The 24,751-nt window shown below is 30.0% G+C and overlaps 4 protein-coding genes and 1 long non-coding RNA gene across 5 annotated transcripts; 1 reads left to right on the top strand and 4 right to left on the bottom strand.

The window, feature by feature from the left end:
- Positions 1-341: 341 nt before the first annotated feature.
- On the top strand, positions 342-7,525 carry LOC129912636 (late secretory pathway protein AVL9 homolog). The gene is made up of 7 exons (XM_055990969.1): positions 342-590; positions 3,650-3,853; positions 3,919-4,657; positions 4,718-5,119; positions 6,061-6,238; positions 6,302-6,369; positions 6,438-7,525. The coding sequence occupies exons 1-7, from the start codon at positions 525-527 to the stop codon at positions 6,836-6,838; spliced, it is 2,058 nt and encodes a 685-aa protein (XP_055846944.1). The 5' UTR covers positions 342-524; the 3' UTR covers positions 6,839-7,525.
- On the bottom strand, positions 529-1,907 carry LOC129912640 (uncharacterized). The gene is made up of 3 exons (XR_008771878.1): positions 1,798-1,907; positions 1,553-1,733; positions 529-856 (listed from the first exon to the last, which is right to left on the bottom strand). It is a non-coding gene; the product is annotated as an uncharacterized LOC129912640 (long non-coding RNA).
- A 2,074-nt stretch (positions 7,526-9,599) lies between the features above and the next one.
- On the bottom strand, positions 9,600-14,694 carry LOC129912234 (synaptic vesicle glycoprotein 2B-like). Its single transcript, XM_055990386.1, has 7 exons — positions 14,496-14,694; positions 14,091-14,415; positions 12,702-13,068; positions 12,338-12,646; positions 12,129-12,261; positions 11,909-12,065; positions 9,600-9,891 (listed from the first exon to the last, which is right to left on the bottom strand). The coding sequence occupies exons 1-7, from the start codon at positions 14,548-14,550 to the stop codon at positions 9,687-9,689; spliced, it is 1,551 nt and encodes a 516-aa protein (XP_055846361.1). The 5' UTR covers positions 14,551-14,694; the 3' UTR covers positions 9,600-9,686.
- A 2,443-nt stretch (positions 14,695-17,137) lies between these two features.
- LOC129912693 (uncharacterized) lies at positions 17,138-18,250 on the bottom strand. Its single transcript, XM_055991050.1, has 4 exons — positions 17,935-18,250; positions 17,746-17,875; positions 17,522-17,678; positions 17,138-17,372 (listed from the first exon to the last, which is right to left on the bottom strand). Exons 1-4 carry the CDS (start codon positions 18,184-18,186, stop codon positions 17,159-17,161), a joined length of 753 nt encoding a protein of 250 aa, XP_055847025.1. The 5' UTR covers positions 18,187-18,250; the 3' UTR covers positions 17,138-17,158.
- Positions 18,251-23,262, bottom strand: LOC129909531 (synaptic vesicle glycoprotein 2B-like). Its single transcript, XM_055986605.1, has 5 exons — positions 23,232-23,262; positions 21,603-21,785; positions 21,206-21,530; positions 18,328-18,694; positions 18,251-18,256 (listed from the first exon to the last, which is right to left on the bottom strand). Exons 2-5 carry the CDS (start codon positions 21,652-21,654, stop codon positions 18,251-18,253), a joined length of 750 nt encoding a protein of 249 aa, XP_055842580.1. The 5' UTR covers positions 21,655-21,785; positions 23,232-23,262.
- Between the last annotated feature and the right edge of the window lie 1,489 nt (positions 23,263-24,751).

The following is a 24,751-nucleotide window of genomic DNA, read 5'->3' as shown; positions in this document are numbered from 1 at the left end:
TTATCAAAATATAACTACAGTTAACTTCGTTTTTATTTTTTTCTATTCACCGATGAAAAAAGCTATGTTTGTAGAAGAAATTGCGAATACGGCTATTTCATTAAAAAAAAACTCAGCAATCAATTTTTAATGCCATGAAAACGTCCCATATAAAAAATCTTAAAAACCGTCATATGGTGGGACGCACCTTATATCAATCAAACAGTCCAAAAGTTTATTTTCAAATTAATAACCACATCCAACTTCATTTGTATTTTTTTTCTGTTCGCCGGCGAAAAAAGCTCTATTTGCAGAAGAAACTGCGGAGAAACGTCAAATGTCAAAAAATTCTAATGAAGTCAAGCAAAAGAAGTGAAGTATCTACTTTTCTGCTTGTTGTCGTTGTATTGTGCAAAAATTTTGTGTGTTTTGTTGCATTTCTCTGAATATAATTTAGCAATAAAAGTTGGAATAATATTATAATTTTTAACAATAATAAAGTTAAAATATTATGTAATTCTTGATTTAATTGTTTAGAAGTTAAAATGTCTGAAAAGCCACCGATTTTGCATATTTTAGTTGTTGGATTCCACCACAAACTCGGATGTCAGGTAATGAATTACTTTTTTTTTTCTTCAAAAATGCATAAAATGCACTCTATTATATATAAATAATTATTTATTTAAACAAATAACGTTTGTTACTTCATCAAATTATTAACTTCAATATAATCTAACACGAAAGATGTAAGTTTCTGTACTTCGTTCAGATGATATTGATTTTTTTCCTCTGAGACAACTTCCCACTGATCCGAAGTTCATTGTATTCAAGTTGTTATGAAAAGTACTAAGGCTTCTATAGATATTTTTTTCTACGTCTGCAATTTTAAAAATGTAAAGAATCTGTTGTTTTTGTGCATTGAATTTCAAAATCAAAAGGAACTGATAACAAAGGGTAAGAGTAGGTGTACCTAACTCTAGTGGATGACACAAATCCTAGATTCGAAAAATATTTTATTGTTTTTTTTAAATATTCGTAGGTATGTGACTCTATAGTAAAATGATTCATGACTCAAAGAAAATAGTAGCTATAGTAGATTTTTTAAATTGTTTGTTATTGTTGAAATAAGAAAGAAAAGAGATGGATGCTAAACGGAAGCAAAAGAATGCAGTCTGAATCTTTAATCTTGCTGATACTATGATTAACTTCTTAACAGTTATTGGGTTGGAGCATTTTACAACACTTTAAACAAATTAAAATAGTTTTTAAGGCTCTGTACTTGTAAGTACTTGTACTTTAAAGAAAGCCGTGGAAGTAGGTTTTTTTTTGTTGCAAGATCTCTTATTAAAATTATACAATGCCTTGGAAGATGAAGCTACAGTCGCACATAATGTAGAGATAATATAATTTGTATCAATACTGAATGGTTATTTTATTTATTTGTTTATTAATTTTGTTTGTTGAAAAGTAACGAGTACACAACGGTTAGATAACACGACACACAAATAGGTTTCTTTATCATAAAAACACAGTACAGAGTTAAACAATAAAATAGTACAATCAAACTACTCACTTTGTTGTTTGATAGGGGTTTAAGTCCAGCGTAGACCCTGGATTAGTTTGAATTTTTTTACTTTAAATTTATAAAATTAGTTCCTTCCAAAACATCTACTCTAATTCCTTTGAAGAAATTTAGTATTTGAGGTACACTCATGATATTTTTGCCTTTCTTCAGCCTGGTTAGAACCAAGGTACTGAAAATTTTGGTGGATTAATTCATTGCAGTTGCCAAAAATGCAGTTTATTGAATCTACATACGGTAGGTACTATTTTCCAAGACAAGAAAGTTGAGGTGCCTTTTTAGCGTGCACAAGCCCATATGGAAAACCTGAGATAATCCTTAGATTATTCCCTAAGCCAATTCTGGAATGATGTTCTCAAGAAGTATTTTAGCATGCGTAGGTAGTTAATTCAAGCATTGTCCTTTTCTGGTTTTCTCTTATTTTTTAGATTTTTTTTTGATGACGTTATTTTCGTTTCGTTATCTTTCATTCCGCAATATGTTTCCTTCTGGATCATGGTTCATGGAAGTCTTATATCCTTATCTTGTAAGAATTCGGTCCATCATTTCTTTGGATCCTTACGAGCCTATGTACTCAGTGGGGAGCTACTTTGTTATTCTCGTTAAGTTTTGCATTCCCATAGTGCAATCCCATATTTGGATAAATTATTTATTTACGTGTCTTCAGTTTGACGTTATAGAAAAGATAAAAATTGATTTGATATAGAATTCAAAGCGTAATAATTTTATTAAGTAAGCAAGTTTAAATTTAAAGTACATCATAACAAAGTGTTACTTCTAGCGGTCACTGAATTAAATTTTCCAAAGCCTTGTCCGAGTGCAGCAATACAAGCGCCATGTTTTGGAGCCAGTAAAGCTAAGATAAACATTAAGCAGCTGACAGCTTGTTAATAAAACACATCCATTATGTCAGCTCGTCTTATTTTATTCTTCGTGCACATCTTAGTCAATTTTTGAGAGGGTATCTTCACTAGACTGCAATACATTATATTGAAATGAAATCAATGCCTTCTTGCGATCTCTGTTTGAAATTAGATTTAAGTTGTTATTTTAATTTTGGTACCATGAGCTAGAAATTAAAAAAAAATTATTATTTTTAATAAATTCAAACTTTGACTACCTAATAAAAAATTAAAATTCTTCAATTCCAATTTCTGATGTTTTTTTTACATGATTTTACACGGGAAACAACAACAAATTATTGCTAAGGATAAACAAAAGTTTTTTACTCGTTGGTCTACAAAGAAAATTTTTTTCTAAACTTATACATTTTTAATTATTAATAATTTTACTAATATATAATAAATAAAATAATTCGTTTGTTGTTGTTTACGTCATAAAATGTTTACTCAGTAAAATACTGAGTAACAATAAAATACGGCTCAAATTGACATTCTCAAACCAAAAAGATCATTTACATAAACTTATACTCGTACGTATGTACATAGACTGAATTTCTGCATTGCCACATCCAACTTGATATTCCAAATGTGACTGACTTGCTGTGTTAAAGTATAGTATAGTCGCATAGTCTCTCAAAATGGTGTACCTACCATACAAAAGTTATTGAAAATTTATCGAAAACAGCTTTAACGATTTGATCAAGGAAAACCTGCGACCCAGTCGTGCATTTTATTTTTTTACAATTTGTTTCCCTAAACATTAACAGTGTTTTATTGTTAACTTATTACTCAACTCAGTTTATATTTAACACCGATAAAAACACCAAACAATTGCTTTTGATCTTCCTTAACTTAGTACTCAGTTCCCAACAAAACACGCGAATTAATAAATAAACATAAATTAGGAAAACCCATTCTAATACGTCTATCTCATTAACTACTCAAAAAATTGTTGAATAAACCATTAAATCAGTACGAAATAATCAGAAAGAAATAAAAAAACACTATCTACTGGGTCGCATGTACTTGCACCTATGGTAAAAGTAATACTCATTTTTAAACTACATATATACAATGTAAATACATATAATTAGATTAGATTTTGCAGATAAATCCATTAATTTTCTGAAGAGTATTTCTTCAAAAGTCGAACTCTAGATTTAAATATTTCTGTTTACATATTTAGGTTGAGTTTTCGTATCCTCCTCTAATTGTTGACACGGAAGGCAAGAATGAATGCCCATCAGGTTGGAAATACCTACCAACGCTTGCATTGCCAGATGGCTCACATAATTATCTCGAGGACACTGTGTTCTTCAATCTACCAAGCTTATTGGATCCAACTGAAAGTATATTTGGAGTCTCTTGTTACAGGCAAATACCAGTTGAGGTTTGTTTTAATCTAACAATATAAATTAATAAAAATGCTAACATTTTTTTCCTTTTAAATTGTAGAAATTGAAAATTCGTACTGCAGATGTTACCAGAAGTACGGTTCAAAAATCAGTCTGTATTTTGTCACGCCTCCCCATCTACGGATACATTGAAGTCAAACTCTCTCTCATCGCTGATGCATTTTTCGACCAAGGTGACTTCTCATGTACTGATATTCTAGTCAAAGCCTACAACCAACTAAATGCTTGCCTTGTTGAAGAACCACGGGCACTACGGCATTTTTATGTTGGCATTTCATTGCGAGAAATTGTTCTTAAATGGCGACATAAGACGTTGATATTGTTCAAGTTGTTTTTATTGCAACGTCGTGTTGTATTTTTTGCTTCGCCCGTTCGTGGAATGTGTTGTTTAATTTTGGGAATATCATCTCTAATACCAAGATTATTGGAAAAAGGATTTCAAGAGGTCGCCTGTGTTCGCACATCGCGTCCAATGTCACCAATGCCAGATTTTTCAAACACCCAAGCAAGTGATGATGAGAATGTTAAAGTAGAAAACGATTTAATAGAACCACCAACACCAAAAATTAAAGACGAGAATGGTTGTGCTATAAATCATCCTACAAATGAGAAGCTAGGAGAAATTAGTGAGAGCATTTCATCTTCTTCATCTCCTGTAAAGAGCAGTCCTGAATCAAATCGAGAATTTGTGAGGACTGATTCCAATGGCGCCGAAGTTGGAAAAAGAATAGACAGAAGTAATTCATTGACACGCGAGACTAGTATGGATACCTTAGAATGTAATTCAATTTTCTATAAACTACTAAGTGTTTTATAAATAGGTAATTTTATTCTTACAGCCAATATGTCTGCGATGTCATCAATTAATCCGGATGAGTATCGTTCACCTATAACAATCTTTGCGAGTGGTAATCTTTGCTTGCCATATCTGTCATTGCCATACATGGATCTTCTATCAGATCCATCTGTTCTTAGTTATGTCATTGGAACTTCAAATGTTCTTTTTCAACAAAAGCGCAATTTGGCTGATATCCAAGTTGATGTTGAAAATTGCACAATAGAAGCTCATGACCCAGATCTTAGAAAACAATTATCTCTAACCACTGAAGATCTACGTTTTATGGAATATTTAATGCGTCATGTGCAAAATCCCAAAGAAGATGCTCAAGGCAGTGAGTTCTGGATACGAGAACAGTTCCAGGGCTACATGCTATCTCTACTTCGTACGGCTGTTGTTCAAGGTAACGTTTATAAATATGTTTTTTTTTTTTTTGAGTTTATTGCAAATATAGCAGATAACATTTACCAACAAAATTAAAATGCCATACTTTTCTGAAGGTTTTAGGGATGCTGAACTCGAACCCGAAGTTATTCTATTAGACTTTATTTTTGAAATATAACCGTCTTACGAGACGCCTAAATTCGTTATCAGCACACGTAGTTTCGTGAAGAGTATGCTCTCCGATAATACTTCCAAAGATTCCTTCTCTACTCAGCTAAACAACAAAATCGATCAAGACAATTTTAATATCATAGCTTAAAATTTGATCGTAGACTATTTAGAGGTGGTCGTAGCATTAATGCGACTGCACTTAAAGTTTGTTGATTGTCTGTAACGAAGTAAGAAATTATTGTAGTCCTTTAAAATTTCTACAATTTAAAACAAAATTTAGCTCTCTACGACCCACGGAGCCGAAAAATTAATTTTTTGAAGTTTCAATCAAAACCAACATTATTTAGTAGTTTTCGTCATACCGTCCGTCGGTCTGTTCGTTTGTTCCTCGGTTCAGTCCAAACAAAACTTGGTACAAATGATTTTTTGTGTTATTTTTTTAATATCTCGCTTTAGGTCCTCCCATACAAAATTTTCGAGTTATTGCAATCTTCTCTAAAATGTCTCTATCAATTTTGATGAAATTTCGAACGTGTCGGGACAAAAATGTCCATTTTATCCTTTAAATATGTTGGTATTCAAAATTTAAAAAAAGTTGTTGGTAAACGATTTTTTTCTGAGAATTTAATTAAAATGCCTGAATTCGCAACAGTAAGCTAATATTAAAAAGTACTACAAGAGCAAGTACGTGCAATCCAGTCGTACATTTTATTATATTCTAGCGGAGAAATTATCTCTGATTTAATTTTTTTTTCTTAACTCATATGAATTATTGAATTTCGTTTTCAGATAGCCCCAAAGATTGTGATCACTTCAATAGTAATTTTATGTCAACATTCAAAAGAACTCAATGTTTCCAAGAGTGGTACGATGTACGACCAGAACCGAGTTTCTTTGAAAATCTCCCTTCTGGTCATCTGTTTGCTGGAACGTTATCTTACAATGACATGAGGAACAAAATTGCCCAGTAAGACTTAATTATTAGTGAAATTGTTTACAAAATAGTTTGAATTTCATCTTATATTTCTAGTTCTATGCAAAATAGTGAAAGCGGCCGAAAAATAAATCTCGCTGTTACATCAACAAGTAAAGCAGTTGGTAAGTTTTAAACAGTTTCCTTTTGCTTCTTTTTATTTAACTAAACTATTTCTTTTTTTTTTCAAAAGGTGGAGCAATCTCACAAGCAAAGGGTGCGTTATCCAATTGGTGGTCTTCGGTGACAACAGCTCCCCCATCAACAACACCCGCAAATCCACCACAAAATTCGGCAATATTTCATACTGATGGTTCTGACGCTGAAACCAATGATGCGGACAGTGAAGAAGCTAATTCCCCAAATAAAAAGAAACCTGAAATCATCAGCAATATACCAGAAAATTTGGTCACCGAAAAGTTAGAAAAGTTAGACAGTGCTGAAGAAAGTGTAGAAGATGAAACGCAAAAGCGGGCTGAAGGCATTGTTGAGATTGCCAAAGAAGCTGAACTGCTTGATGCGAATAGCAGCATTAGTTCGAATAGTAATAATAATAGCGGAACAAGAAAAAATGGAGAAGTATTTGTGGTATAATTATAATTAAATATTCTGGTGTTGTCTGTTTCGCCTTAAGAGTCACGACAAAAAAGTGCAACAAAGGAGTGAATACAAGAATAAAATTGCTCAGATTTATTACAAGTTTCAAACTACTTTGTTGCATTAGTTTGTCATTATGACTTTGTAATTGCCACTTTAGTAAGTCAAACGTCTAGATTATTATTTGTAATAAACAGTTTATTTTTATTGCAAATCTATTATTTTATAACGAATACGATGCATAAATACAAACTCAAATCTGGGAAATGCAATAAAAAACAAAATAGAATATATCGGCAATAATAATACATTATAGTAATAGTAACCATCACTCTTTGGATCATTTAGGATTGTTGATCTATCTAAACACATGATAAAACCTTTATTTTGCTCATTTTCACTATGTTACAAGTTAAATTGTCTACAAAATATTTTTAATCTTCTTGTTATTTGCCCATAGACTAAGAACTCACACCAATTTTTGGTTGTGATTGGATAGCATAAAATGAATATGTTATTTTTGGAAAGATCTTTTAATTGCAATAAAAAAATGTGTAAGCCTTTCAGTCTCTAGATGGGGCATTTGGAGGATATTTGAATTTTAAGTGCATCATACATACAATTTAAGGTACATTCCAAAAAAAAAAAAAAACAATAATCTTATGCTACCACTCGTACCCAAAAGTTAAAGTGGAGGTTTCAGTCTACCATGTTTTGTTTTTATTTTATTCTTTAAAACCAATACTGCTCGTCAGAACTGATAGTCAACTCATCGTGCATGTTTTTTTTGACCCCATACTTGAATTTGTACATGCGCTCTATCAAACCATCACCTTTCTTCAATATTTGCCTTTTCTGGAAATCTTTTATTATTTTTGATTTCACCAATATTGATAGAAATACAAGGCTTTTTGTAAATCTGTTTTTGTAGTTTTGATTCTATGTAAGAAATGTACCGTTAAAATAGTTTGTTTTATCTCTTCTCTCACACATATTATTATTTTATTTATACTGTGACTCGAGACATGCCAATGCATGTGTCCAGAAACAATCATTTTTTTATTGTTCCCAACACAAATGAAACATCCACATGATAAGTGTTTTCTCAAAAATAACAAAAAAAGACTTTATTTTACATAAGCTATAAATAGTATTATAAATTTAAAATTTTTTAAGTAGTGATTGGTCAAACATTCTTTTTTTGTATTAAACTTATTTATGTATGACTGTAGTTGTTTGACGTTTTTTGATAATAATTCTGGAAATCAGATAATTATGAAATAAAACAAAATAAATATTATTAACAAAAAATAAGATTATACTTAAAGTTTTTATCGTATGTTTATATTTATAAAAAAAAAAAAAAAAAAAAACAAACAAAAAATAATAATATCTATTATTAATGTAACTATATTGACAAAAAAATAAATAAATAAAATATACTTTGTGTATATGGAAAATATGTCGTTTTTTTCATCAATTTCCCCATTATTAGATTCAAAATAGATGCATATGTTTTTTCAAGTAAATTTCTTACGATTTTTCCTCCGTATTTGGATTGTTCTGTAATGGTGCAACCTTCGACAGAAGAAATGCTATAAATTCATGAAAAATCAAATTCCCAATGATGAAGGGAAGGTACCTATATATATTTATGCTCTAAACTACTCGTAAAAAAAATCGAAAGCCTAAAAAAATAAAATGCACGACTGGGGCCGCACGTACTTGCTCTTATGTTATCATACCTTTTATGTCAAAGCTTTTTTGTAAAAATATTTTGAATTGGTTATAATTTGATTTTTTAAGGAATTTCATAAGAAATGCAAAAATATGTAATTTTTTTTATAATTTCTTAAGCCATATTTCCGTTATCCGTATTTTTTGAGAAACACTAAAAACGCAATTATGTTAGATTTACGTACAACATTACGTGTGTTAAATTTAATCAAAATCGTTAGAGTCGTTTTCGAGAAAATTGGAATAACTCATTAACGATGCACGGGAAGAGCCGACATCGGTGATTTAAAAAAAAATTTTAATATCATATTTTCACTATACGTATTTTTTGAGAAAAACTAAAAACGCAGTTTTGTTAGATTTACGTACAGTATTACGTGGGTCAAATTTAATCAAAATCCTCGAACATTTTGTATGGGAGGTATATGTTCTAAGCAAGATATTACAAAACAAAAAAAAAACCAACCTTGGAAATTACGAAAAAATCATCTGTACCAAATTTCAAGAAAAACCGTTCACCCGTTTAGGCTGCAGCTTCATGTACACCTTTTTTTGACGACGCACAGACGCACAGACGCACCGACGCACAGACCGACGGACGTCATGACGAAAACCACTTTTTCGGACCTCTCCATCATCGTAATGTTAGTTTCAATTAAAACCTCGAATTTTTTTTTGACACGAAACCAATACTTGCCCTATAGAGCAAGTAAAAACATGTGTCCAAAACTTTAAAAAAATACATGCATAAGTATGTAATTTTGCTTTCTGAGTCGAAATCAAATCTAACTTAAAAATTAACGTTTTAAGAAAATCATCATTTGGACACTTTAAATCGTATTTTAAACTTACACAAGCATCGTATCACCCCAAATATTGCAAAATTCAAAGGGCTCTTAAAAAAAAAACTATGTAGGTACGTGTCCAAAGCTTATACAAAAATAAATATTTGAAATTTTTTGATAATAATCCTGGAAATAATCATGAAATAAAACAAAAATGTTCAAAAATAAGTTTAAGCTTAAAGTTTTTATAGTGTATTTATAAAAAAAAAAAAAAACAATAACTATTATTACATTCAGAAAAGTTAGATTTTTCAAGTAATTTCTTACAAATCTTCGTCTTTATTTTGATTTTTATGTGATGGTGACCCTTTGGGCAGAAGAAAAGCTGTAAATGCACCCAAAAGTAAAAAGGAACTTGCAAGAAGCAAGGCCATCTGACAATGATTCTCAATTAATGCTCCAACAATATTGGTTCCAGTTACGCTGCCAATACGTCCGATCATCAAAGAAATACAAACAGCCATTGCTCTATAAAGAAATTCAGTAAAGTTATTTTGTCAAAATATTTTAATTATAGTACAAATTTTGGATTTGAAGGATGAATAAAATTAATGCACCACTTGTATTTGTAAAATTATACAAGTTAACAAGTTCAGCATTTTCTCGATGTTAGAATTTGTTAACTTTGTAATTAAGTAGTTTAGAAATTGTTAAATATTATTTAAGACAAAAAAAAAATTTCGAGCCTTTAATCAAAAGATATCGACTTCGGAATGTAAGAAAAAGAAAGAAATATGTTTGGTTGGAAATATCTCAGGAACCAGACCTATAAGAAATTTTTAGTTTTCTGTTATAAATAGAGCTTAAAGAGAAATTTTGAAAAATGTATTTTTGTTTGGCAAGGGGTAACCGTTGGATTTTTTCGAAAATAAAAAAAAAAATAGATTTGTAATTGTTTTACCTGAATGCATGAGCCTGTTGATTAAGAATAAGAACTCATATCCTTACTTCCAAACCAATTTCGAGACTGGTCAAAAGATATCGGCTTCGTAATATGTACAATGGTCGGAAAAAGTATTTTGACAAAATGAACATTTTTCTAACTGATGAGAATAATCTGTAACGGTTGAACATAAAATAAGGAAGTTGACGGTTATTTATTAAGTATATTATGGTGAATCTCATGATGTTCAATGTCAGTCATATAGTTGGTATTATGCTTCGAGGCTGCATTTTTTGTATAAAAAGTACTAATTTTTAAGGGGAAAAATTTTTTTGACAAACGTTCTTTTTCAACGTTGGTAAGGTAAGGTAATGCATTTTACGTGTTTAAAGCACGTATATAACTGACAGACTTGTTAAGGCCCCGATTTGTAAAAAAAATTGGGCAAAACGGCGGAACTTAACATTAAAATTAGTGCATCTTCTGTTGCAAGTCATAATTTCGGTGTGTCTAGTAAAAAATCTGTGGAAACTAAAAATTACCAAATATAAAAACACAAAAATATAATTATACTATTCAAAATTTACCATAAATGGACAAAAAATTAAAAAATGCACTAAAAAAGATAGACGAGCTTTGAAGATTTCATTTTAAATCGCGGATTGACTCCAAAAAGTCTGAATTTGGAAATGCCATTCTTTCATCAAAAACTTTGTAAGCAAATGTACCCTTTGCATTGAGCTCGAAGAAGACAATTTTACCATGTTTATGGCAAGATAATACAGATAAAATTGAATTCTCAAAGGGACATGTTGTTGTGCTTTTCGCTTCTGGAACAAACTTGACCAAATTTTTACGGAGCTTCAACAGTTCTTTTTCGTTTCCCGGACCATTGAGATAGAATTTTGTGAGAATGTGGTCCATAAAACTTTGTTTTTGAATGAAAGAACCATACCAATATGTTCCTTTGAGAATTCAGGGGTCGAATTACAGCATACGATTACGATCATTCGTTAACGTTTTTACTATTTGTGTCTCTATTTATTTAGTAGAAAAAGATAGGGACACATAGCAACCATACGTTAACGAACGTATGCCGTAATTCGACCCCAGTTTTTTTCAATTTTTGTTTTATGAGGTATTATCTTGCCATAAACATGGTAAAATTGTCTTCTTCGAGCTCAATGCAAAGGGTACATTTGCTAACAAAGTTTTTGATGAAAGAATGGCATTTCCAATCATATCATGAGATTCACCATAATATACTTAATAAATACCCGTCAACTTTCTTATTTTATGTTTAACCGTTGCAGATTATTCTCATCAGTTAGAAAAATGTTCATTTTGTCAAAATACTTTTTCCGACTGTTGTATAAGGAAAAAAATGTTTGGTGGAACCAGACATCCAAGAAACTTTTAGTTTTTAGTTATGAAAAAAGCTTAAGGAGATAAACCTGTTAATTATGAACTCATATCCTTAATTTAAAACCATTTTTGAGACTTTAAACAAAAGATATCGAGGGTAAAAAGATGAAATAAGGCTTTAGTTTATGACATTTCAGATTATTGAAAAAATGGTATGAAAAGATGTCATTTACTTACCGCAAATGAGTCGGATACATATCCACAACAATTGCACTAAGAACTGAGGAACTAATTGCAACGACAAGTAATACCACTAAAAAGTAAACTGCCACAATTGGAATATCTACAATTACAGATAGAACTCCACAACTACCGCATATAAATAAAATTATAACTAAAATTGAAAAAGAAATATTTTAAGTGTTACATCAATTATAGTACTTATATCTTTACTCACATAAAGCCGGTCTTCTTCCAAGTTTACCAGTAAAGTATCCGATAAATATAAAAATTATAATAAAAATAAATTCTAACGCCAATGTATGTTGAAATGTTGAGACTTCAAGGGTTTGTATGCATTGGTTATCATCCTGAAAAACAAATTCACAAATTACGAATAAGTCTATTTTGGAAAGTTAATAGCTTTTTGAAAAAAGACATTTCTACCTCAATCACGTCTGCTCGTTCTATTTTGTAAAATATTTCACACATTTGGTTTCTTTCATCTGGATGATCTTTTGTAAATTGCATAACAGTATTTAGCAAATATGGAAACCACATGTAAACTCCTTGGGCTGTAAAAAATATCCAAAATTGTATTAAACAATTTAAGACAGTTTTTCGCAGATGTTCTTGTTGAAAAAGTGGTGCAGTCTGGTTCCACATTGATCGGAATAAAAACATTACACAGTTATTATTCCCTCTGATTAGTTTCAATTTTTGTTCATCCTCAATATCTGGTACAATTGAGGTTATCTAAAACATTTAAATATTTAAAAAATACATACTTTTTATTCAAAAAAAATCTAACTTCAAAACTTTCAGCTTTTTTCCCAGTATTAATTGAATAAATCCTTTTTAAAATAGCAATAACTTCGTCTTCTTTTCCAACTGATAGCAAATACTTGGGACTTTCAGGCAGGATTAAAAAGCACAATCCCGAAACAAAACCAAGTAATCCACAGCACACAATATAGAATCTCCATGGTTTGTAGACAATATCCACAATTGGCACATAAAATGACCAATATCTGTTGATAACTGCCCAACCCATAATTGGATGAAATAGAGCAGCTGCCGCACAAACAAAAGCAGCCGACATAATACCACGGTTTCTGAGTTTGTTGCAATGAAATTCACCTAGATAAGCATATATGGTAGCTGATGCACCAGATATCCTATGTGTATTGAAAAAAAAAAATTAAGAAATTAATTGCATAGCTTGATAGGCTGGTTTTGTAAAAAAGAAATATTAACTTAAAAATGAAAATATTAAAAAAAGAAGGACCCTCTTAACCCAGTTTAATAAAGTAAAAAAAAAAAAATACCTCCACGTATAAATTAATTTTATTAAACGTGCTACACGAATCACAGGTCTTTTGAAACTTTAAACAAAATTTATTCCTTTCTCGAAAAAAAAGTGTGCTGAGCTCGAATCCGAAGTCAGAAAAGTTCTATCACATCACGTTTTTGAGATATTCTCATTAAAAAATGCATATTTTTAAGTTCTTTTGGGGTGATGTCATAATTTCTTCGTTTAAATCTTTTCAATGTCTCTATTAATTCTACTGTACATCCTTAAAATTTTAACATAACGTTCCATTTGCATTGCTTTACATTTTGAAATTCCTAAGAAAAGTGTATTTTGGTTTATGTAACAAAAAAAATTAGTTGTCTGTAAAGTCGATTTACGGACGTTAATTGTACGTGATAACGTCATAAGCTTATTAACAAAAAAGGTATTGGGCTGTCTTGGGAATCGAACCCCATCAGACCTATGTTGCAAAAGACAAATCGTTCAACAGTTTAATACTCTGGACTGGTGACTCTATTTACGATGGGCTGTCTAAAGTTTATACGATATAAGGTTCATCAGTAGAAAACAAAAAAAAATATTACGCATACGCCACAGTGACCCACTTCTATAGTAGTATTTATAACATTTTTTTTATATTTCTATTTTTGCATCATATATTGCATCATTTTTTTTTTTTTAAGTGGTGTATTGGTATGTGTAGTGGTAAACTATACAAAAATATCAGTATTTAAAAAAACACCGCCTGTTGGGAAGAAATTGATATGAAGTGCATGTAACTTTTACATTTTTAACGAAATATATATTTTGTGGTTTTGCAGCTTTTTTTTTACATGCCACTGCAATTGTTAACTAGATTACTTTTTTTCTAATAATAATACTTACAAAAAACCATTCAAATAACGAAGAACAGCCAGAGTGACAAAATTTGGTGAAAAGCTTGAAATTATTGAAACAAAATATGCAGCAAACAATGTTGGTGCAATTATTTTTCTTCGACCATTTGTATCAGCCAAAAATCCCCAAAGATGTGAGCTGGTGATAATTCCAAGAAAACCAACAGCACCAAGGATACCTTTTTCCTGATATGTCAATTCCAAATCACACTTTAGAATTGGCAAAACAAAGCTAATGCCAAGTGTTTCCATTATTACATTAATCAAAATGAAACCAGACACACTAATGATAAAATAATTAAATTTTCCGAATTCTAAAAAAAAATGAGAAAAACATTGTAAAAAATTAAAATAAAAAAATTCACATTTTAAAAAATTAAAAAAAAAAACAAACTTGTCATTTCGAGAGCTTCATCAATAGATACAGCCTTTGATACCGATTTTGCCATAATTATGTTTTAACTTGTTAACAGTCGCTGTTCAACAAAAAAACAAAAATCGCTAAAGCGAAACCAAACGAAGACTTTAACTTATTTAACCGATTGAAAAAATATATTTTGATTAGTTAACCTCTTCTTGTGTTCAAAGTCAGACATAATGACTTTGCAGTAAAATGTAAATACTATAAGATACTTACTTACTCATAAAATGAATAATAATGTCTTAAAACTTAAATAACGAGCAAATATTTAGGACTATAAATTCTCTGTTTTAATTACTCTCTTATAATTTTCTTCTTGAGGCTTTCTTATCATTGTATTTTCTTTTTCAGTTTCTTCTATTCTATTCTAGTTATACAAAAAAGCCTTGAAAAAAGCTCTGATTTTCTTATCAAAATTATCAGATTTTATTACCGAAGATACAACAAAGAATTTCTTACTCTTAAATTAAAGAAATTGTTTTAGATAATGTTTACATATTTAAAGAAAACACATGAACCTCAACTTTATTGTACCGTGGCGTAATAAATAGTGTGATGTGACCCCAGAGGTTCTGGGGTTAAATGCACCACCTATAAATACTTTATTTGAGGGGTAGTCCTTCTAGACTCTAGAGTATCATTGTAATCTCAGGAGCAAGTGCTTAGCCGTTCAGATTCAGCAGAAAATCGGAGTTCCCCTATATATTTGCAAAGTCATTACACTCAAAAAGGAGTTGTAGTTCACAATGATTTGTCAAATCACCAAACAAATGATATAGCAGATTACGGCCCCATTCGTATTCTCTTAGAATAGCTTAGTTCTGGAAAATTGATCGGTTCAGAACTGCCCTAGACCAACAAGAAACATTGTTCAAAATTTGTTTAATCGACAAGAGGGAGGGGGTGAAGGTCAAAAATATACTGAAAAAAATTGTTTTTCAGATGAAAAAATTTATAGTTTTACTTTATTCGTAATTCCCATGGAAAAGACAACATTTTTAATAAATTTCGTAAGGGTAACTTTATACCATTGATTTTATCGGATTTTTCGCAGATTTTACCAAAAAAAAAACACCCTTTAACCTAAAATATTTTTATAGACTACTTAGGTTCTTGGTTTCTGTTATAAATCAAACATTTGTACCAATTTTCTTTGGTGTAACAATTTTTTCCCAGTTTTTGTGGTACTAATTCCAACTTCATCATATCTTTAAAAAAAACATCCTTTCACTCAAGATAATTTTGTACCCTTTATTGAATCTTAATTCTTATACTAAAAAAAACTTTTTCACCAAGTTTTAAAAATTAATAAAATATAAGTCTCACACACAACTCAACCCACCAAAAAAACACCCTTTCACCAAAAATATTTTTAAAAACTTTATGAATCCTTTGTCCCTGCTTTATCTAAAAAATTCATTCCGAATTTTGTCAGTGTAGCATGTTTTTCACATGGGTTTCGGTTATATTTTACCTGTTGAAGTCAGAAAACAAGCACCCTTGTTTTTAACCGGCAATAACTTTTCTTAGAGCAATCGTATTGATTTTATTTTTATGTCATTAGATTCAGAATCAAAAAATACCTTGAAAACATGTGTCAAATGATGATATTCGAGAAACAATTTTTTCAGTATATTTTTCAGTGTATGTCAAAGTAACGTTTTCTTAAATATCCCATAAACGACGTCATTATTACAGATTAATCCTCAGTTGGGATCCTTTATAGCTCTTAACATAGAAAATACTAACAGATTGTAACTGAAAGTTATTCTAGCGAAAAAGTGCATTTTTCGGAGGTTTCACGATTTCGTTTTTTCCATTGAAGACTCAAAATAGGGGATAAGAATTGATTCCAGTGGCCAAACTCCGCGCAAGAGTGAGATTTTCTGTGTGAGTTTTCCTCTGTCTTGTACGCAATGCAATTAACACCTTTTTTCGTGCACACAGAGGAACTCACTCTTGCAATACATAGTGAATTGAAAAAGTATAATTCACTTCAGATGGGTTTTAAAAACTCACCAAATATCGATTTCAGTGAAAAACGAGCATTCTTCAGAGGCTTTAAAAATGAAAAGGTTTTTGATGTTAAACATTTTCGAAATAAAAATTAAAAATTTATTCATTTGAAAATGAATATTAAAAAAATTCAATAAGAAAATGATTATTTTTTATCATACAACATCGTTTCTATAAGGGGTGTATGAGTTCTAAGAAATTCAACCTATGCTTTTTGAAAAATATTTGTTACAATTAAGCAACAAATAAATAGTTTGGAAAGTAAGTACTAAAGTTAAACCATATTTTAACTGTGGTAATTTAGTTTAGAAACAGAATATGCTGATTTTGTTTATTCAAATATTATGCTGGCAGAATTTTGAAAACCAGAATTTCGACAAAACCACGAAACGTCCATAGTAAAAGTAAATTCTTAATTATACTCTATCGCCGCGCGTACAGCCCGTTCTCCTTTATATTGATTTTTATATCAGTGAAATTTATTTAAACTTGTAGAAAATACAACTTTAACTACAAGTACAATATGTGTAGGTATATGTTTTTACAGTAGTTTTTATTACATAAATTACAAAAATTGAGCTTAAATAAAATATATTTTGAAGTGGAATTCGAATGATCCATTATGAGGTGGGATCATTATAGTTAATTTTTTTCATTTTCTTTGAATTCATACCACTTGGTAAAAGCAATGATAAGAAAGCACAGATTATCACTGGTATACTAGCTGTAAGCAATGAAGTTTTACAATAATTTTCCATTAACATCCCAACAACATTCGTTCCAGTAACACTTCCTATTCTCCCAATCATAAGTGAAATACAAACAGCCATTGCTCTGAAATAAAATTAAAACAAAAAAAAAAAAAAGAAATTTGTTAAAAATTAATTGAAAATTTTTTTTAGGTTGGGTATAAACATTTAAAAAAAAATGGTAGCCACTATTTGCTTGAATATTTGTATTAATGTAAAGGTTTATTTTGTTACCTGAAATTGGTAGGATATATGTCAACAACAGTAATATTAACAACTGTTGTTGCCAATCCAGCTACCAGTAAAATAATATGGAAGTATATAGCTACCATAGGCGTTGTGATAACTGCACTCAATACTCCACATACACCACAAACAAATAAGATTGTGACTTAAAGTAAAAAAATTAAAAATAATGTTTAATGCCACATATTCCTCTCCATTCAAATAAAACTTACAAAGAGTTGGACTCCGTCCTACTTTCCCGGTTAAAAATCCTATACATAGAAATGAACTCACATAAATCACCTCATGGGATATAGAATGTTTATAAGTTGACAATTCCAAAACTCTGTCACAACCCCTTTCCTAAAAAAAAATATTGAAAATATACAACAAATTTTGTATTCATTTATCAGAGGGCTTACAGTTTCAAAAACACCATCTGTGCCATTAAATTGAATGTTTCTAGTTTTTTCAACCATCGAATATACTATATCGCATATTTCGAGTCTTGCAGAAGGGTTTTCATTCGTAAACTGCATCACTTTATTGAGAATGTAAGGGAACCACATAAATAACCCATGGGCAGCGTAAAAAGTCCAAAATTGAATAAAACATGCCAACACGGTTTTTTGATAATGCTCTTTATTTAACAGTGGAACTGTCTGATTCCACATTGACTTAACAATTGCTTTTACACTCTTTCCATTTTTTACAACGAACCTTTGAATTTCTTCATTATCAGGTCTAATAGATTTAATCTACAAATAAATCAAAAATAATATGAGAACAAAAAGTTCATTAACAAAATAACTTACATTGAAACTATTACGACTTTTCCCAGTATTGATTGAATATATTTTTCTCAATATTTCCATAGCAGCTTTTTCCTTACCAATAGATAACAAATATTTTGGACTCTCAGGTAAAAAGAAAAGACTCAATCCACAAATCAAACCCGGTGTTCCAACTAAAAGTATATACATTCTCCATGGTGTATAAGTTAAGTGGATAATTGGTATTTCGAATGACCAATTTTGATTTATAACAGCCCAAGCCGATAAGGGAAAGAAAATAGCTGAAGCTGCTGATATAAAAGCTGAAGACATAAGAGCCCGGTTTCTTAAGTAGTTGCAATGGAATTCTCCAAGGTAAGCAAAAACAGTTGCGGAACCTGCAGACAATCTGTAGATGGTAAATAGAATACAAAACACAAATTAAAAATATTTTAATAAAAGTTAAAATTAAAGTTTAGTTTACTGCAACCAAAGTCAATAGTCAGCGATGAAAAGAAACTTAAAATATCTGATGAACATTTCATTCGAAATTTCTATCAACTACCAAGTTACAGTTTAAAGAATGAACCGTCTGCTTCATATTTTAACCCTTTTATAGTTGGAACACCGGTATTTTCAAAATCTACCCCATTGTGGGGCCTAAAAGTCTAAAGACTTTCTTAATGAAGAATTTCTAAGCGAAACAGTCAAAATATAAATTGATTAAAATACCAAATCTTAGAATTTTCTGTCCTTTTATATCTTAGTGCTGCTTCTTGTGCGAGACTTAATTCTTACATGGAAGAACTTGCGTACTTTTTTAAAAGTTATGTTTTTGCTGAGATAATAATTTAAATGAGAATATTTTCTTAGTCATTCAGTTTAGTCCCAATTTCTTAGACGGTTTTCTGGTTCAATGATATTTCTCTGTGATTTTTCCACCTGACATTATAACGTTTTGAACAACAAAACATCATTAAAGATATCAAATAATTATCATACAAAATAAATTGATCTTCCATAAAAATGTTACGCATACGCCAGAGTGGCCTATTCTCTTTATACAAATATCTGCAACATATTCACAGAGAGTGTATTAATAATCTAATATTTATAATGTGTTTTTAGTTAGTAAAGATAATAATAACAAATATGTATCATTTTCATTACTACACTTAGAGCCAATTTTTCAATCTTCTAATAAACAGTCAGTTAACTGTTCGACGAATAAAGTTATTAGGCTCATAAACAATCAGATAAAAACATTGAATTGTTCAATCAAGAATAATTTATTCTACAGAATAACAAAAAAAAATTGTCAAATTCAAAAATATTGAAAATTAAACGTCATTTTTATTCATGATTGTTTTTGTTTTTTTTGTGTTCCACTGTATTTTTTTCAAAATTCTTTCAAAACAGCTTTGACAACTGACACAATATTTTTGTTCAGATTATTCTTAGAATAATTTTTATTTGTCTCTGAAAGAAGCAGATAGTTTTATTCTTAGGAATAAGCTATATCTGCCTGTTGAAAAATTGATTTTTTTCTCTATCCTTAGGAATAAGTACTACCTGAATGTTTAACTGACCATTGAAAAATTGGCCCTTAGGAGCAAAAAAATGGAATCAAACTTTTCGTTCTGTAAAAACGATAATAGGTCAGGATGTAATTGACATACATGAATGTTAATTGCACCACTAAAAAGCTTGAAACAAAAGCTTTAAATCAATGCTAGGAATTTAAAAACCCGTTCACTTTATAAAGATCAACATAAATGAAGCATGCAAGGAAAAAAAAGACTGAAATTGAAGCAGAGAGTATCAAGAAAATCTAACATTTATAAGTTTTCACCAACAATTAAAAGTAAAAATTTCAAGCTTTTAAATGAGACCATGAAACTTTAAGAAACATTATTTTATCCATTGCAATTTTTGTTTTTAATATAAATAGTTTTTTTTGATTCCGTTTTTTTGCTCTTAAGTGTATATCTCTGTAGTGGAGAAAGATCATTACACAAAATATGAAACTTTTTGGTTATGATTTTGTTTTTTTTTTTATATATGTATGTATATCGATATAAAAGCAAATGAGTCAACAGTCCGAAAAATATTTTAACAATGTCTTTTATAACATTCGAATGCCTTAACGAGAAAAAAACTACAGATTATACGTTGAAAGTCTTTTGATTTTTTACCACTTCCTTGGACCTTCTTAGGAAAAAATTTAAAGTTATAAGTATGTATAGCTAAGTTTGATTTTTAGATTTTTTATTCAATTAGTTGTAGTCAAAAAAATATTTTTTGGGATAGGTTTTGATTTTTAAAACTTATCCCAAAATCTTCCATATTTATTTTAATAGACTCAACAAAATTAGGGCCAACAGGAAATTTAGTAGTTTTTGTTAAGTTTTTCTTTTTTTTTTCTAAGAAAACTTCTCCAACATTTCACAAGTCTTTGCATAAATGCAGAACTAGCCTAAGTCCAAAATTTGTAATTTTTTCCTTTTGATAAGGCCAATTGCGTTCTGCACCTGCCTGTGTGATGGCATTATTTCTACGTGCAGTTGATCGCTCACAGTTTTAATTGTACATCATAAAATAGCCTTGGAGTAAGTACATTTTCAAGTTTTAAAATCGCTCTAATGAATAATTTTGAAATTGTGACTTAAGCTAAATCTGCATTCATGCACGAAGTGTATTTAATTATAAAAAAAAAACAACATAAAAGTGCAGCAATGAATTAAAAAAAATTTAGATTTTAGCAATTAAAATGCGTAAATGCACTGCATTTTTAGCTTTAGTGCATTAATTATATTGGATTGTGATAAATTTCTTATAAATTCAATTTAGTTAATTTTTTACCATCTGCATTTGTTGCACTTTAATTTAAGAAACTTAATAATTTGAAAGCTTAACTTACAGAAATCCATTAACAAATCGAAGAATAGTGAGAGTCCAAAAGTTTGGAGAAAAACTTGACATCACTGTCACAAGATATCCAGCAATCAATGTAGGTCTTATAACGTTTCTTCGTCCAGTTGTGTCAGCTAAGAAACCCCACAAATGTGAACTGCAAATCATTCCCAAAAAACTAACAGCACCCAAAATTCCTTTCTTTTGATAAGACAAGTCCATATCACAATTGATAACAGGTAAAACAAAACATAATCCGGTACATTCCAGGATCACATTTATCAAAATCATTCCAGATATCACAATGACAAAGTAATTGAATTTTCCGTAACCTATACAATTTTAAGTTGTTAAATTGATTTTGTACGAAAAATTAGAAAAAAAAAAAAGAAATTAAAAATTACCTGTTTCGGCAAGAGCATCGTCAATAGATACATTTTCTGTTTTTTTGCTCATAGTCGTGATTGAAATAAAAACTCAGACCTGTTTAATACAAGTTTCACAATGTAATAACTTCTGTTTATTTCAACAAAAGATTCTTTACCAAGACTTTTCTTGGTTGAAGATAAGCACTTGTTTGCTATAAACTTCCAAAATAATATAATTAACATGCTATTTTTTTATTTATGCAAATATTTTAAAAAGGCTAATATACTTTAAGAAAATACAAATTATTATTTGTGATAATTAAAAGTAAGAAGATAAAATGTAAAGTAAAGCAAGCTTAGAACCAGGTTATTTACGCTTTTCTTCGGGCTAATCTTAAACACGTACCGTTTGACTCTTTTGTGATTAAATTCGGGATGCAGATTATACACTGACATATCAGAAAAAAAAATATTTAAACAAAAACAAAAAAAACTTAATTTAATGACAGGTTACCTATCTCAACTATATTAAAACATCCTACACGTTTGATTCAAAATCTTAATATTAATTGTTGGCTCTCCTTTCTGCCTCAACAGTTGAAATTTAGTATAATATTTTTTTAAACAATATTAATAGTAAATCATTAGCTTACAAAATAAAAAATGGTTCTATTTGAGGCACCGTTAGTAGGTACATCTTCAAAAAATCAAAAAATATCTCTCAAAAAATTCGGGAGAATCTTCAAAAAATACCACATACTAAGTTTGAAGAATCCGTTTAGGATTTGCCAGATCCATTTTCGGCGCATTTTCTACAATTCGTAATACCATGATTTATTGTTATCTCAAGGTCACACAAACGTGACTTTCATATTTCAAAGCACAATAAAAATGTATCTTATTTAGTTGATTTCTTAATTTAAAAAAAGCCTTCTTATTCATGCGTCAAAGTAAGCAATGAATGACTTTGCAATAAAAAAAATTAAAAAAAAAAATTTTAAACGCCTTACGGGCACCTGTGTACTTAGACAACATTTAAAAAATCTTCTAAATAATGAGCAAATATTTGAGCTTGTTAATTCTATTGATTAACTACCTTTGTTAAGTTTTTCTTCTAAGCAAAATAATCTTCTTTTTTTCTATTTGTACAAAATGTTATTTTTTTGAAAAAGATGATGAAATGAGGAATTATTTTTAGATCGGTATGTGTCAAATATTACTTGGTGGAGATATAAACAAAAGCTTTTTTTCTTCAATATTTGAAGAAGTAAAAATAAAGAGAACTATTTAATTAACATTGGTTAATCTTTTCACCACAAAACTATTGTTGCCGTAACATCGATAGAGTTTTTTATGTATGGATAAGCCTGAAATGGCTTATAGCTTAACTTATGACTGTACTAAAACCAAATAGAAAAAATTTCTATTGCAACCAGTTTAGCTTTTTTTCGTTCAGTGTATTTTAAATTTCATCATCTTACGTTTTCGGTCACCACAACCACGAATGAATGAATTTTATAATTTTCTACAATAATTGACTAAAACTATGAGCATTTAAAAATGTTTATAGCTGTTGCACTTTTTCTTTGAAAAAATATTGAAATTCGTTTTTCGATGCAAAATGAAAAAAAAAAAAATTTATTTTTACATAATCTATATACATACATATTTCGAGGGCCTTTTTGCTTCATCATCAGGATCTTGTAAAAAAAATATTTCATGAAAAATGGATTCCACCAGTTTTTTTTATTCAGTCATAGTTTACATATCCATTTTTTACCGGACACCCTGTATTATTATATTGGATGCTTATTAACAGTAGCCAAATTCGCAAGTCGGCAGTTCCCAATGGTTCACTTCCTTTAACCATAGGTATGTTAATATTAATCCAGGGGTCAAATCGTCGCATACGTTAACGAGTAACTCGTTAACGAAATCTGTTCATTTGGCATGATGTCATACGTACCACAAACGACTTCGTATTCAACTGAACGGAATGTCATTCGTTTGGTTTGAAGCTTTCGAACAAATTGTTAATGGGTTCAAAAAGTAATGAAAATATAAGAATATCTTATTTTAAAAATAATCAAACTGTTTGAAATCACGAAAACATACATTAGGGCATATATTAACAAAATAAAATTTCACCAAAAGAGTTCAAAGCAACAGCACCAACCCCCAATGATTTAAGAAAAAACTAATTCCTCAAATTAGAATTATATGGAAAAAAAATTTGATTTTAAAACTTAAACGACGTGATTAGCCAAAAAAATAATAAAACTCTTAAAAAAAAATTAAAAAAAAAATTCTTGTCAATAGTGGGATTCGAACCCATGTCATTTACGCTCCCATATCTTTAGAAGGCAACATTGTTTTTTGAGTCAGGCGCCTCAGACCACTCGGCCATCCTCGCATAGGGGTCGACGAAGTCAAATTTATGACGAATTATGTTTTGGCCTATGCAGTTGTACATTCTACCAAAAATTTCGTTCTGTTTTCTAACGTATGCCGTCATCCCAATCGCTGTGCTCGTTTAATGTATCACGAAATTATCTTTCGTACGTTTGAGGTTTCGTCAACGGATGCGACGATTTGGCCCCAGATTTCATCAACTTCGCACTTGTTTAGCAGTACCTAGTGATACGAATCATTGAGTAGTAAGAACTACAGCTCGTTTATTATATACCACATCCAGATGATAGGCAAATGTCCTCGAAATATATTGATTATATAAAAATAAAAAATTCATTTTAAATGGATTAAAAGAAAAAAAACAAAAAAGTGAAATAATTATTAGCACAAGCTTCAACGACCAATAAACCTAGTTACACTTTTAGTGAAACACTTTAGCAAACACAAAATTTTCAATGTAGAAAGGTTACAGAGTTACGCCGAAATATATACCATGTTACTCCCACAAAAGCGAAATTTAGTGAATATTTACAAGTACAGTGCATTATAAACCGGCGAGAGACAACACAGAGCCACAATCAGGGATCGGACTTTACTTCGATCGAAGTAGATTTACTTCGATTTTGGGAAAAAATTAAAATCTATTTCCCTACTTCTCTTTTCAGTAAATACTTCTATTTCTTGATTGAAAAATATTTTGCAAATAATAAATTATGAGAAATTAAAGAAAGGGATTTAACTTCAATTTTGAAGCTGGTCGAGGCATTAAGAAA

The sequence above is a fragment of the Episyrphus balteatus genome, chromosome 2, assembly GCF_945859705.1.
Source record: "Episyrphus balteatus chromosome 2, idEpiBalt1.1, whole genome shotgun sequence".
NCBI lineage: Eukaryota > Metazoa > Arthropoda > Insecta > Diptera > Syrphidae > Episyrphus > Episyrphus balteatus.
This window is presented reverse-complemented; position numbering and strand designations above follow the sequence as displayed.

Coding starts and splice junctions, on each gene's coding strand:
- LOC129909531 (XM_055986605.1), bottom strand. CDS start 21,654: ATGAGCAAAAAAACAGAAAATGTATCTATTGACGATGCTCTTGCCGAA. Junction 21,531..21,602: donor CGATGCTCTTGCCGAAACAG/GTAATTTTTAAT, acceptor AAAATTGTATAG/GTTACGGAAAATTCAATTAC. Junction 18,695..21,205: donor CGATTTGTTAATGGATTTCT/GTAAGTTAAGCT, acceptor TACCATCTACAG/ATTGTCTGCAGGTTCCGCAA.
- LOC129912234 (XM_055990386.1), bottom strand. CDS start 14,550: ATGGCAAAATCGGTATCAAAGGCTGTATCTATTGATGAAGCTCTCGAA. Junction 13,069..14,090: donor CGTTATTTGAATGGTTTTTT/GTAAGTATTATT, acceptor CAATACACATAG/GATATCTGGTGCATCAGCTA. Junction 12,066..12,128: donor TGGAAGAAGACCGGCTTTAT/GTGAGTAAAGAT, acceptor TTTCAATTTTAG/TTATAATTTTATTTATATGC.
- LOC129912693 (XM_055991050.1), bottom strand. CDS start 18,186: ATGTGGAATCAGACAGTTCCACTGTTAAATAAAGAGCATTATCAAAAA. Junction 17,876..17,934: donor CAGATGGTGTTTTTGAAACT/GTAAGCCCTCTG, acceptor ATTTTTTTTTAG/GAAAGGGGTTGTGACAGAGT. Junction 17,373..17,521: donor ATATATCCTACCAATTTCAG/GTAACAAAATAA, acceptor ATTTTATTTCAG/AGCAATGGCTGTTTGTATTT.
- LOC129912636 (XM_055990969.1), top strand. CDS start 525: ATGTCTGAAAAGCCACCGATTTTGCATATTTTAGTTGTTGGATTCCAC. Junction 5,120..6,060: donor TCGTACGGCTGTTGTTCAAG/GTAACGTTTATA, acceptor TTTCGTTTTCAG/ATAGCCCCAAAGATTGTGAT. Junction 6,239..6,301: donor ATGAGGAACAAAATTGCCCA/GTAAGACTTAAT, acceptor TTATATTTCTAG/TTCTATGCAAAATAGTGAAA.